The 13,325-nt window shown below is 30.9% G+C and overlaps 2 protein-coding genes across 34 annotated transcripts; one reads left to right on the top strand and one right to left on the bottom strand.

Annotated features, from left to right (window-relative positions):
* Positions 1-2,100: 2,100 nt before the first annotated feature.
* Positions 2,101-7,850, bottom strand: LOC112802987 (membrin-11). Of its 32 annotated transcripts, none has more exons than XM_072236452.1 (11): positions 7,543-7,839; positions 7,347-7,410; positions 6,702-6,777; positions 6,539-6,595; positions 6,381-6,434; positions 6,241-6,288; positions 5,395-5,841; positions 3,526-3,809; positions 3,151-3,271; positions 2,871-3,020; positions 2,101-2,447 (listed from the first exon to the last, which is right to left on the bottom strand). In XM_072236452.1, exons 8-11 carry the CDS (start codon positions 3,750-3,752, stop codon positions 2,286-2,288), a joined length of 660 nt encoding a protein of 219 aa, XP_072092553.1. In that variant the 5' UTR covers positions 3,753-3,809; positions 5,395-5,841; positions 6,241-6,288; positions 6,381-6,434; positions 6,539-6,595; positions 6,702-6,777; positions 7,347-7,410; positions 7,543-7,839; the 3' UTR covers positions 2,101-2,285. The 32 variants fall into 32 exon arrangements, with proteins under 32 accessions (XP_072092553.1, XP_072092549.1, XP_072092563.1 ...); XM_072236448.1 differs by having other exon boundaries at positions 2,871-3,023; positions 6,174-6,288; positions 7,543-7,835; XM_072236462.1 differs by having other exon boundaries at positions 6,174-6,288; positions 7,543-7,835.
* A 1,109-nt stretch (positions 7,851-8,959) lies between these two features.
* On the top strand, positions 8,960-10,637 carry LOC112802986 (uncharacterized). Of its 2 annotated transcripts, none has more exons than XM_072236441.1 (2): positions 8,960-9,412; positions 10,146-10,637. In XM_072236441.1, exon 1 carries the CDS (start codon positions 9,109-9,111, stop codon positions 9,400-9,402), a length of 294 nt encoding a protein of 97 aa, XP_072092542.1. In that variant the 5' UTR covers positions 8,960-9,108; the 3' UTR covers positions 9,403-9,412; positions 10,146-10,637. The 2 variants fall into 2 exon arrangements, with proteins under 2 accessions (XP_072092542.1, XP_072092543.1); XM_072236442.1 differs by having other exon boundaries at positions 8,969-9,412; positions 10,265-10,637.
* The last annotated feature ends 2,688 nt before the right edge of the window (positions 10,638-13,325 follow it).

The raw sequence follows: 13,325 nt of genomic DNA, 5'->3' as shown, positions 1-13,325 counted from the left end.
TATTATTATTATTATTATATGAGTCGTACTATTTTGTTCCTATTTGACTCGAATGACTATGCATGCTAACTCGAAACTCATTCATCATCATTGTCGAATGAAATTTTAATAAGATTATATCAACATTTGATTAAACAATAAATGAATTATGAGTCTATGCATCAATACTCTTTTCTTCTTCTTCTCTTTCCTTCCTTTCTTTTGTTTTTTTAATCTTTATCTCTAGAATGATTAGAGAAGACCACCAACATAAAATCATTAGACTGAATTAAAGATAAATAAAGGAGCAATTACACATCTAAAATTATTAAATTATTCAAAAAATATTTTTGAAACACATCCAAAATCATAAATCTAAAATTTAAATTTAAACATTAAAAATAAAATTAATTTTTTATATCATATTCGATTAAAGTTCATTTAATATTTCTTTTTTTTAATAGTTCAAATTTTTTGTTACTTATTTGAATATTAATGCTTTAAAAATTATTAAAATGTACGTAAAAATTATTTTTTATTTTCAATTGTAACACATCTAAAATTATTAAGTGATACACAAAATATCTCTGAGACACATTCATAATCATAAATCAAAAATTTAAATTTAAAGGTTAAATATAAAATTAGTTTTTTATATCTTATTCAATAAAAACTCATCTAATATTTGTTATTTTTTTATTATTAGTTAGATTTTATCGTTACTTATTTGAACATTAATACTTTTAAAATTATTAAAATGTATGTTTGTAAAAATTGTTTTTTTTTTCAATTATTACACATCTAAAATTATTGACTTATCTACAAAATATGTTTAAAATACATCCAAAATCATAAATTTAAAATTTAAAATTAAACGTTAAAAATAAAATTAATTTTTTTTATATCTTATTCGATAAAAACGTATCTAATATTTCTTATTTTTTATTAATGGTTTTAAAATGATTAAAATGAATAATTAAGCTAAGTTTTTTAGATCTTATTCAATAAAAATATATCTAACATATTAGTTCAAAATATGATCTCTTGTAAGATTTTAGATGTGTGGGTTAATAATTAAAACTCTTAAGATTTATTTTTTGGATTTTAAAATTAAAATCTTTAATTTTACTGAATATAATTTTTGGATGTATATTTAAATGATAATCTTTTAATAATTAAAAATGCTAGAACTGAAACAAAAATTTTAAATTTTAAATTTCAGTTTTATTTAGTTTGTATTTTGAATATGTATTTAATTTTAAAAAGACACTAAATCTATTTGAATGTATTATTTTATTTTTTTTAAATTATTATAATAAAAAACTAAATAAAGGATCACATTTAAAGGATTCCTTAGTCTTCAAAAGTCTCTTTTATCTTAATATTTTACGAATTAAAATGCTTCTGAAAAAATCACTAGAGAAGAAAATATATGAATTTAAACTTCTGTAAATATGAAGTTGATATACAATATATTTCATATTCAAGTAATAAAGTTTTAAATCAAGAATCCTTTAAAGATTCATTATTTAGTTACTATTTTTATTTTATACACAAGAGTTTATATTAAGCAGAATACTCATCCCAATCCAAAATCAAATCATGTCTCCATTGACAATAAATACGCTATTGGTATTTAAACTCTTCTATTCTATGTATGTAAAGAAAGTGTAGTTCAACTCATGCATATAATGCAAATAAACTTCAATCAGAATTATGTTCTTTCACACTATATTAAGCAAACAAAATTTAATAGGAGCCCACTCACTCATCATATGATTGAGATTCTGTCTTTTTTTTTTTCTTTTTTCTTTTTTTTCCACTCATTTTTTTTTTCTTTTTTTCCACTCATTCTGAAACTCTTCTAATGGATAGTACTGACTACTGATCAGTATATCAGTCCCTCTCCCTCTCACTAGGGTTCAAACAACTTTTTCTGGTTTTATCTATTGGTGGAAAAATTTCCAACTTTTCATTGCCTTCTCATTCCATTGCCCAATTCCTTGGTGGGTTTCAACAAAATTTTTGTTTCTTTTTCTTTTTCAATTATTGGTGTTCCCAAATTCTAATGGCTAATGGGAAACTTCTGTTTTCAAATTGAAATGATTAAACTTTTCAACATTTTCTTTTTAAGAACAAAACTATATAGGCTTAGATTCTATCTGGCTCAAATATCAGCTGTAAAGAATACAAGCGAATTTTAAGCAACCTTAGTTATTCAAAGGTACAAAACATTTTTTCTGGACAAATCTATTTGCATATACTTTTTACAAAGGAAGATACCAACTCTTGAAAGATGGTCCCGTCTAATGTCTCCATATAACAAAAGCAAACAAGAAAATGACAGTTAAAAGCATGCCTGCATATTTGATCCACTGATCAACACGGTTACATCTCTCAATTAGCCTCAAAACGGAATTTGACATCCCCACTGTGTTCAGCACATCCAATGCTTTCCTATGAGCACTCTGCAGTAATCATTTAGTGTTAGCATTGCTAAAAACGAAATCTAAAGCATCATTTTAAATTTAGCTTTTCACCAAAGAAGAGACAGAAGCTACACTTGTTCAAAACCAACTTACTAGTCACAAATGAAATCTGCAAGAAAATGAACCATTTCTTCAAGAAGTGCTATGTAAACAACAGTTTTGACAACTATATATAAGTATACAAAAAGTAAAAGAGATGTCTGTTTCGAACTTGTTATGCCGTTTCATTAAACACCTTTTTAACTTTTGTGTGGTTGTTGAGTATAGTTGTCAAAAACTAGTTGTTTACGTGAAAGTTCAAAAAATATACTATCTTTCAATAGTTTTAATCAAAATGTTTGTTGATCCTATCTTTCATATCTTTCAGGCCAGGGATCAATCGTATTAAATGTATGAAGATACCTTCAAGCGTTCCCTTTGCCCATGTATTGAAGAAAGGATGTTTTCTCCAAGTGCAGTAGAATTCTGCAGCTCAAGCCTTGAGTTTCGAACCGATTGCATAGCTTGTGCCTCCTCGTCAAAGATCCTCAAAACATGGCTGGAATCCCCATTCTGCTACATCAAATTAACGAAAAACAAATCAATCATCAATCATGCATGCATCAAAATCAAGCAAAAACATAAAAACAGTAATAGAGAGAATCATCAAAACCAAAGCATGATGAAAATTCGAAGTACATACTGCTCGTCCTAGAAGCTCTGCTCTCTCTTTAGCTTCTGTGATCCGTTTCTGATTTTTTATGTTATATTTATCTAAAGACTGTTTCAGAGAGTCGGCCTCTTCAGCAATCTGTTCCACTTTTCTGCACCAAAATTCACAACACAACCACTTCAACATCAACCACTGGCAAAAGAAAAGAAAAAAAAATACCAGATTCCAAACTTTGCTACCACACTAGTTACCGTATTGAAAATTCTTCTAAACTACAATGTTTCACCGATTGCAGATACTTCGTTTATTTCAGAAGCATCATGGCCTAATAATTAACGTGTTGCAGAAACAGAATTTCAGAATAGGTTAAAAAATGGCTAAGGAGGAGGATGATTCGGAACGAACCTTTTCCAGAGATCGCGTTGAGATTTGGCGGCGATGGAGCGCCAGAATCGATCCATCTGGACGCATAGGGATTGGATCTGAGAGATGTCGTTGGAGAGGGAGAGGGAGAGATCGGAGGAGGCGGAGTAGTCGAGGCGCTCGAGGCGTTCCACCCCGTCGCGCGTCTTCAGGAGGAGCTTCTTCGCGCTTTGGTAAACATCCGATAGCGTTGCTCCGCCACCTTCCATGGTGGCGCTCAGTGCTGGTGGTGACTGTGGTGGTTTTTTCGGAGCTCCGATGAGAAGCTAAACGTGAGAGAAAGAATCTGTGAATTGAAGAAACGTGGAAATCGGAGCAACCCGAAATATTTTCTTTTTTATTATAAAAAATGGTAGTTTTTTAACATTTTCTTTTAAAAATATTTATTTTCTAAGAATAAAAATATTTCTTTTCTTAGAGATTAAGCTCCCTCGTTGTTCATAAAAAAAATATACTACTTATTTATACTATATATTAAGATCTACGAAGAAAATTAGAAAAGTAATACAACAAATGAACAAATATTATGTCAACAGATAAAGAGAGAATACAAAAATTTTATTTGAAAAAATTTCTAATGTGTTGTATCATAATTACCAGCAATCCAATAATGGTTTTTGCCAATTACAATATCACAACAACCCACTCCAACTCAATAATCTCAAGATCATAACAAACAACATCCAAAATTATTTAAAATTATTCACAATTACTCAACAAACAACAAAATTCAGTAGTTCACACTTCACAGCTTAACTAACAATAATTATTAACAATTATTCAACAAAGTTCACAGTTCAGTTCAATAACTTCAGTTGAATCAGTTCACACTTCACAGAGCAATAAAAAATCAATAAATCACATAGTTAATAAAAAAATTTACCTAGAGCTAAAAGCTAGAAGCATCAAACAATTATTCAATAAATCAGTAAATCAGAGACTTCACAGAGCTAGAAGCTTCAGTAAATCACTAAATCAGTTCACAGTTCAATGACTTCAGAAGTTCACACTTCACAACTTAACTAACAATAATTATTCACAATTATTCAACAAAGTTCGCACTTCAGTTTAGTAACTTCAGTTGAATCAGTTCACACTTCACAGAGCAATCAAAAATCAGTGAATCACATAGTTAATAAAAAAAATGACCTAGAACTAGAAGCTAGAAGAATCAAACAATTATTCAATAAATCAGTAAAACAGTTCACACTTCAGTGACTTCAGTAGTTCATACTTCACAGCTTAACTAACAATAATTATTCACAATTATTCAACAAAGTTCACAGTTCAATTCAGTAACTTCAGTTGAATCAGTTCACACTTCACAGTTCACACTTCATAGAGCAATAAAAAAATCAGTAAATCACATAGTTAACAAAAAAATTACCCAAAACTAGAAGCTAGAAAAATCAAACAATTAATCAATAAATCCATAACTTCACAGCTTAACTAACAATAATTATTCACAATTATTCAACAAACTTCACAATTCAGTTCAGTAACTTCAGTTGAATCAATTCACACTTCACAGTTCACACTTCATAGAGCAATAAACAATCAGTAAATCACATAGTTAATAAAAAAAATTACCTAGAACTAGAAGCTAAAAGAATCAAACAATTATTCAATAAATCAGTAAATCAAAGACTACACAGAGCTAGAAGCTTCAGTAAATCAGTAATTCAGTTCACAATTCAGTGACTTCACAGTTCACAGAGCTTCGCAGAATCAAACATTAACAAGGGTTCATTCATAGTTAATAAAAATTTATCTAGAAGCTAGAAGAAGCCTTCAACAGATCATGCAAAAGGGAGATAGAGACACCGAGTGACCAAGACAGTGGTGGAGTACCTTCGAACGGGCTTCGAACTGGGACAGTGGTTGCGGAGAACAGAGATAGTGCCGGCGGCGGCGTGGCTGCGCGACGGAGGAAGGTTGCGATGGCTGCGCGATGGGAGATAGAGACACCGAGTGACCAAGACAGTGGTGGAGTACCTTCGAACGGGCTTCAAACTGGAACAATGGTTGCGGAGAACAGAGATAGTACCGGCGGCGGCGTGGCTGCGCGACGGAGGAAGGTTGCGATTTCTGCGCGATGGAAGGGAAGGTTGATATCGATGGCTGCTGCGTGATGGAGGGAAGGTGAGCGAGCAGACGGTCGATGTTGGAAGGAACGACGGCGGCGGCACGAGGCGGTGGCTGGACGGAGGTAAGGGAACGGCCAGGAGCTAGGGCTAAGTGCAGAGGATGGAGATTGAGTGTGAGAGAAGCAGAGGCGTTCTGGAGTGGAATTTAGATCTGGGCATCGAGAATGGAGTTAGGGCTAACTGCAGCAGCTGAAACGGTGACGTTTCACTCCCCCATTTAAAAAACCGGTTAGATCGATTCGATTCCAGTTTTTAAAATTTACGGTTTTAAGAAGGTTCTGAAAACCGAACCGATCATCGAACCGCTCTAGCTACTGGTTCACTGGTTTATAGGTTCAACCGGTTCGACCGTAGTTGAACCGAAAAAACCGTTTTATAATAAAATAATAAATAAACACATGAAAAATAATTATAGTCTAATGTAAGCTTTAAAATATCATTCAAAGAAAATGCTTTTCTGAATCTCTTTCAATAAACCTTTACCCACTCAAAAGAATCTTAAGTTGTTATATGAGTGCTGAGATAGCTGAACCTAGGAAATTGGTTGCACCTTAGATGGCAGTTTTGCAGATTTTTTCACTTCAAAAACCAGGGACAGCTGCAAATCAGGCTCAAATATTAGCTAAATATATATCAAAGAAAGTATGGATCATATTAACATTGGAGAAATGGAATACAGTTTGTAAGTACCTTGCTAAGTAAATCTGTAGGTGGTTCATAATTAAGTCTCTTGTCATTTGGTTCCTATAAAGACAAAAGAAAGAAAGAGGGGGTAGGAATTCAAATAAGAAACATACACAGAATGATTCATTCACATCTCAAATACAAGCATAAGATTAGTACATTACCAGTGGATATACTTTGATACTTCAGAAGACACCTCTTTCACCTTTGTTCGATCGTTGCTAATAAAAGCACCACATCCAGTTGGCCAATTATAATCAATCACTTTACTTTACTAACAAATAAAACATGAAAAATTGAACCTATTCAAAAATCAGTTTTACAAACCGCATCCTCACGCTCTCCTCGGGGTTTGTTAGTCATTCCATATTTCTCCTGCCTTGAGCCATTGCTATAGTTTGTCCTAGAAGAGTAATATAACCAGATAACAGATTCTAATTGCTCACTTAAATGCAAAGATAATGAACAAGTCTAGAATATGACGAAGAAGAGGAATCAGATTTCAATTTTGAATTTCAACCACAACAACAATAAGAAGAATCAAACAGAAATTGCAGATCAAACACGAATTCAAAATTCAAATCCAGAAATTCAATAAAAAATAACTCTAAATCCAGAAAATCAAGTATGCTTAGAGACAATTGCAAAAAAAGTAGAATTATAAATCAAGTACGCTTATGAATCAAGTACGCTTAAACAAAGTTCACAGTTCAGTTCAGTTCAGTTCACACTTCACAGAGCTTCACAGCCTTCACACTTCACAGTTCAGTATCACTATATCAGATTATCAGTATATCAGACTTCAGTAACTTCAGTTCACAGAACTTCATAGATTCAAACAATTATTAAATCATACTCATTAGGGAGACAGAGACATACAACAGTTATTCAATCAAACAATCATTGTAACGAGGGACAGAGACAAGGAGCAGAGTGATCAAGATGCCTTCAGTTCACAGTTCGAAAAATTACCTGGAAGCTCGAAGACGCCTTCAACAGAGCATGCAAGAGGGAGACAGACTGACAGAGACTTCAACTATTATTATTACAAAGAACAAAAATTATACCTAGGGTTAGAAGCTGGAAGCCTGAAAAAATACAGAGCTGGCGGGGACGGTGGCTGGCAAGAGGCAAGACAGTGGCTGATGGGTGGAAGGGGGAAACAGACCTGGTGCCGGCGGGAATACACTGCGCGATGGAAAGCGGCGCTGGCGGTGGTTCTAATTTCCGAGCTCACTGCGCGACGAAAAGTGGCTGCGCGAAGCCGCGAACAGAGGTGACTGACGTTAGCTTCATAGACTGCGCGGCGGCGGTGGTGGCTGACAGAAGTTGCGCCAGAAGCTCCAACTGCTGCACTGCTGCATTGCTGCTTCGCGTTCTGCACTTCTGCTTCTATGTGCTGGAGAGGAGAGGCCGACAGGGGTAAGGCAAATGTTAGGAATTAGGGTTCACAAGTCAACCAAGCTTCAACGCACCGTTTTTGAATTTTTATTTTTGTCCCATTTCAAAAACCGGCCGGTTCACGGTTCGGTTCGACCGACCGGTTCCCGGCCGGTTCAACGGTCTAATGTCGGTTTTTAAATTTGGCGGTTTTTGGTTCTAACCGAATCGCATTTGGCATCGGTTCACGGTTCAACCGGTTCGACCGGCCGGTTCGAACCGGTTTTCAGAACCTTACTTTTAACATTTATTCGAATCGTTTTTTTCAGCAGTTTATGGTTCAACCGATTCGACCAATCTGTCCGAACCGCTTTTCAAAACCTTAGCTGTATCTTCATTTTTTTATCTTTTATGTATACTTTTTAGTTTTTACATTCACATTTCATAATACTCGGGAGAAAAACAAAACAAATAAGAAATTTACTCAAGATCATGGTTCTGAAAATCGGACCGGACCGGCCGGTTCAACCGGAAAAACCGGGAACCGGTCAGTTAACCGGTCCGGGTAAGCTCAAAAATCGGCTAGCAAAAAACCGGTAAAAAACCGGTCGAACCGGCCGGTTAACCGGCAAACCGATCGAACCGGCCGATTTTTTAACGGTTTTTTAACGGTTTTTTATTAAATTAATATATTTAAAATTATTTTTAGGTTTTTTAATAATTTTATTTAATATTTAATTAAACCGGTTGAACTCCGGTTGAAACCCGGTCGAACCATTAAACCATTGAACCAGTAACCTCACCGGTTCATTGACCGATCCGGTTCTCGCAACCTTGCTCAAGATATTTAGTATTATAGTATAGTATGTATGGAATTTTTTTTAAATAAATGTTACATGCATTACTTTTGTTTTAATATTGTGTATACATATTCTATTTTTGCTATTAAAAATAAATGATAAAATTAAAAAAAAATGAGATAATACAAAATGTTTAATTTTTCTACTATAATAAACTATCATTTCTAACAATTTTTATATATATTTAGTTAATTTACATTTTTTATTTAAAATTATCAATATTCAAATATTTTATGACTAGATTTTTTTTTTTGGGTCATTTTATGACTAGAAATGAGTGGTTGTAGTTGTACACGGGCTTTTGGGCTAGTTAGTTGAAGATCCCTTATGAAGCCCAAAGTAAAAGCCCTTTTCATTCTTCCATGGTTGGTGAGTTTGGATTCTTTGCTTCATTTTCTGTTTTTGGATTCTCTGGTTTTGAAGAATAGTATTATCAAGAATCAGCATTTTATTCTCAATCTCCCCCAAATTTCTAGGGTTTTTGAGGATCCCAAATGGCGCTGAGGAACTTCGTCAACGAGATCAGGGGTTTGAAGGTGAAGGAGCTTCCTAACTACATCAAGCCCAAGTTATCTCTCGATTACATCAAGAACTCCTTTAACCGCGGATTGGATAACTACTACACCAAGTACATCGAAACCAGTTCTCCTGATCCACTCTACCATGTTTGCTTCGGCGGCATGGTTTTGTCCTACCTCGTTAATCTTCCCGAGGAGCGCCGCCACTACGAGCACCTCGAGCACGAGCGCCTCGCTAAGGCACACGGTTCCGCCGCCGCCCACCATTGATCTCCAATCGGTACTTTTTAATCTTTTTATTTTATTTGTGGTTTTAGGGTTTGTGATGTAGATAGATCTAGAATTCGGTTGGTTGTTGGTAATTTTAGGGTTGATTGTGTTAGGTGCTTTATATGTGGGTAGAAATGGGGATAATTTCCGTGGGTGAGATGTATTTGTAGAATTAATTACAAGCCTTAGGGTTTGATTTTGGTAACGTGTGATTGAAGAGGATTCTTACTGTGCTAGTCAATGCCGGACTTGGATAGATTAGTGAAAAGAAAGTGTTTGACCTTTTCTATAAGCAAGCATCTCAAGAGTCAAAGATGCAGTGGTGGATTGGATTTTGATGTAGTGAAATTTATATTGATATGTTATCAAATTTGAGTACTACTACTTTTGATTTGTTTGGATTGCTTGTTCGGTGTGTTTTCAGTTTGGTGATATGTTATATGTCTTTGAGAGTTTGAGGTGTAGTGATAAGGATTGCATTATGATCCATGCCTGTTTGGGTATGCTTGAAATGATAAAATTGGTGGAAGGAGTTGTTGGCTGAATTTTATTTTTTTTGGGAGGTTTTGTTGTGATAATAAGTGGAAGTTCTCACCTTGGATGAGTGGGAAATGGAGCAACTTGCATAAGTTTCTGTATTTTTTTTGTCATTCCATCTTGAAATGATTCTTGTGTGAGCAGTTGTTAGCTTTGTTTGTCTGTTTGCTATATACAAAATTCTTTTGACCCTTTGGGAACTGCAGATGAGGGTGTTGTTTTAAATTGAATGGTGATTGATGATGATCCGTTGCTGCAATTGTGTATGAGAATAGAGTTATACTTAGTTTTGATATGATGGTGCATTTTGTTGAAACCCACCAAGGAATTGGGCAATGGAATGAGAAGGCAACGAAAAGTTGGAAATTTTTCCACCAATAGATAAAATCCAGTGCATGGTAGAGATTACTGGTGAAACCGTTTCTAGTATCTTCTCTGAAACTTAGGAAAACGTCGTAGATCCAATTCCATGTGAAGGAAGAAGAAGATGACGATGATGATGTTTCCGCCATTATCATATAATTTATGAGCTTATTAGTATATTTAATTAGTTCCTAAATAAATAACAATAATATAATATATAATCAAATGTAGAGGGTTATGGATAGAGTCAATGGGGAAGACTTTGACTAATCAAAGTAAACGCCAAGATGAGAGGAAGGTATATATGAAAACATACAGAAATTTCTTATTTCTTATGTGAACCAGTATCTTTAATTTAGAACTTATTAAACTATTCTTTGGTCCATAACAATAAAAAAGTCTCATGACATATAAATTTAACTTAATAAATTTAATTTTTATTATTTTATTTTATTTTTATATTATTTTTTATCTTATCTAATCTTTATTTTTGTTTTTAGTAGATGATACTTTATATATATTTAATTTTATTTTTATAATTTAATTAATTAATAATTAATAAAAATTTCTTTATTTTTTTTATTCTTTCATAATTTTATTAAAATTGCGATTATTTTTATATAAAATTAAATAATTAATAGCTAAGAGTTTATAAATATCTAAATTTTTACTTTTAAAATTTATAAATGTTGATCGTATTTTTAAATTTAAAATGTGAAGTTAATCGTAAAACTAAACAAAAATTAAGTTAAATCTTTGATTTAGATTTGAATTATAATAAATTTATTTGTTACTGGTAAAAATTACAAGAACAGATGTTAGTAAATTTTACAAATATTTTATTTTTCTTAGATGATAAATTTAATTAATTTTCATTCGGGAGATATATAGATAATAATGAATTCAACAGCCTTAGCAGTTACGTTTAATAAGAGCCTAGTTTTAAAGTCATCGTTGAACTCTTGAAGCTCATAAAAACCTTTTCATCCCATGTGCTTGTAAACAGAACCAAACCAAGTTTTCCACGTCATCAAGAATAGCAAGTCATTGGAGAGGATAAAAGCGCCTTGACACAAACAATTTTATTTTATCAAAATCAATTTAATATAAAATTGCTAAATATAAATTATGTTGACACAAACTCACTTCTATCTAAAATCAATTTTACAAAATCACTTTTATTCAAACTTCAGTTTGGCCAATTCTAATTCAAACACACACTTAGTGTTCGACGACTAGTAAAGTGCTGGTAGATTTATTATATTTACACATGTGTATAGCTTTTTATATATATTTTTTATGATATAAAATATATTTTTTATTTTTTCTAATATTTTATAAATTATTTTTAAATAAATATGCATAATATTTCTCATTTACACACATTCTTTTTGGTCTTTATTTACACACATTTATGTGGTTGTTGGGTGAAATTAAATTCCTAGTCATTCTTTCTGTTTTTTCCGGATACACCTAGTCATTCTATTCTAAGCTAGCTCCGGATAGGTTCATGGTTATGTTAATTACTATTTTATAAATCAATTATATTAAGTATTTATTAAAATTAATTATTAATATAAAATATATATTAAAATATAAAATATACATAAAAAATAAGTAAAAATATATATATACACATAAATTAATTATATTATTTATACATTAAAATTAGTTACCAAAATAAAATATACATTAAAATATAAAATATACATTAAGAATAAATTAAACTATATATATAGACTAATTTTAATGTGTAAATAATTTTTTTATACATAAATATATTTATGATTGATTTTAGTATATATTTAATATTTATTTATAAATAAGAAAAACATACTTACTTTGAGCTCTGGAGAATGTTTTTATCTGAAAAAATAATCATTTTCTAAAATAAATAAAAACACTTCATTTACATAAATTTATTTTTTATTTTTTTAATATTTAATCAATCTTGTAAACTTGATGTTGGGATCCAACTTAGCTCCATCTACATTGCAAGACTTGGTTTAATAGCAATTATATTTGTTTTGTTAGAAGGTACACGGAATTTTAATTTTAATTAGGGTGTGTTAGCAAACGCGTTTAAAGAGAAAAATATGTTTAGATATCTTGAAAGCTTCAATTTTTGATTTGGCAAATTTTTTATTCATGAACGTAGAAGTGATTTTGCATTTAAAACCACGTTTTCAAGAAACAACAATTTTAAGCTTCTGCGTTTCAATAACGGACTTTTAACCATCAATACTCAATCTTAATTTATCTTTTATCAACTTTATCCTTTATGTATAGTATTATTTATATTATTTTTGTTTATATAAACTATCTTTTTCTATTATTTACTATTTTTTTAATTATTTATTTAATATTATACAGTTTTATAATTGTATTTTTTGTATTATTTTTATTATTTTTTTATAATATAATTTATTGATCCTATTAAAAAAGTAAATTAAACAAAAAATTAATTATAAATAATAATAATAAAAGATTATAGCATACTAAAAAAGAGTACTAAAAATATTAAAAATATACTATATAAAAAATATCATAAAAATTTTTTTGATTTATTTCAATTACTATCAAGATAAATATTTAATTTTTTTATTATTCTTAATACTCTCTAAAATTTTTATTTTGTTAGTTTTAATCAAAAGTATATTTTGCTAATTTTTATATATTATTTTTATTTTAATGTATAAATATTAATTTTATTATAGAATTAATTAATAAGATCTATTCAAATATCTAAATTAAAATGATAAGATAATATATAAAAATTATTTAAATTGATATCTATTTTAGTAATTTTATATCTAAAAGTAATTTTAAGTTGTGTAATCTAAACAACATTTATTTTACTATAATCCATTTTAAAATAAAAATTGCCAAACATAAATTACTTAATACAAACTTATTTTTCATCAAAATTTAAATTTGTAAAATCAATTTTATTCAAACTGTCATTTGTGAACTGTAATCCAAATCCATGCTAAGAAATTAATATATGAAACTCATAATTAAAA

Source organism: Arachis hypogaea, chromosome 5, assembly GCF_003086295.3.
Source record: "Arachis hypogaea cultivar Tifrunner chromosome 5, arahy.Tifrunner.gnm2.J5K5, whole genome shotgun sequence".
Taxonomy (NCBI): domain Eukaryota; kingdom Viridiplantae; phylum Streptophyta; class Magnoliopsida; order Fabales; family Fabaceae; genus Arachis; species Arachis hypogaea.
The sequence above is the reverse complement of the archived record's forward strand: the minus strand, read 5'-3'. Positions and strand labels throughout refer to the sequence as shown.

Coding starts and splice junctions, on each gene's coding strand:
- LOC112802987 (XM_072236445.1), bottom strand. CDS start 3,752: ATGGAAGGTGGCGGAGCAACGCTATCGGATGTTTACCAAAGCGCGAAG. Junction 3,024..3,150: donor CAGAGCTTCTAGGACGAGCA/GTATGTACTTCG, acceptor AATTTGATGTAG/CAGAATGGGGATTCCAGCCA. Junction 2,448..2,870: donor GGCAAAGGGAACGCTTGAAG/GTATCTTCATAC, acceptor TGATTACTGCAG/AGTGCTCATAGGAAAGCATT.
- LOC112802986 (XM_072236441.1), top strand. CDS start 9,109: ATGGCGCTGAGGAACTTCGTCAACGAGATCAGGGGTTTGAAGGTGAAG.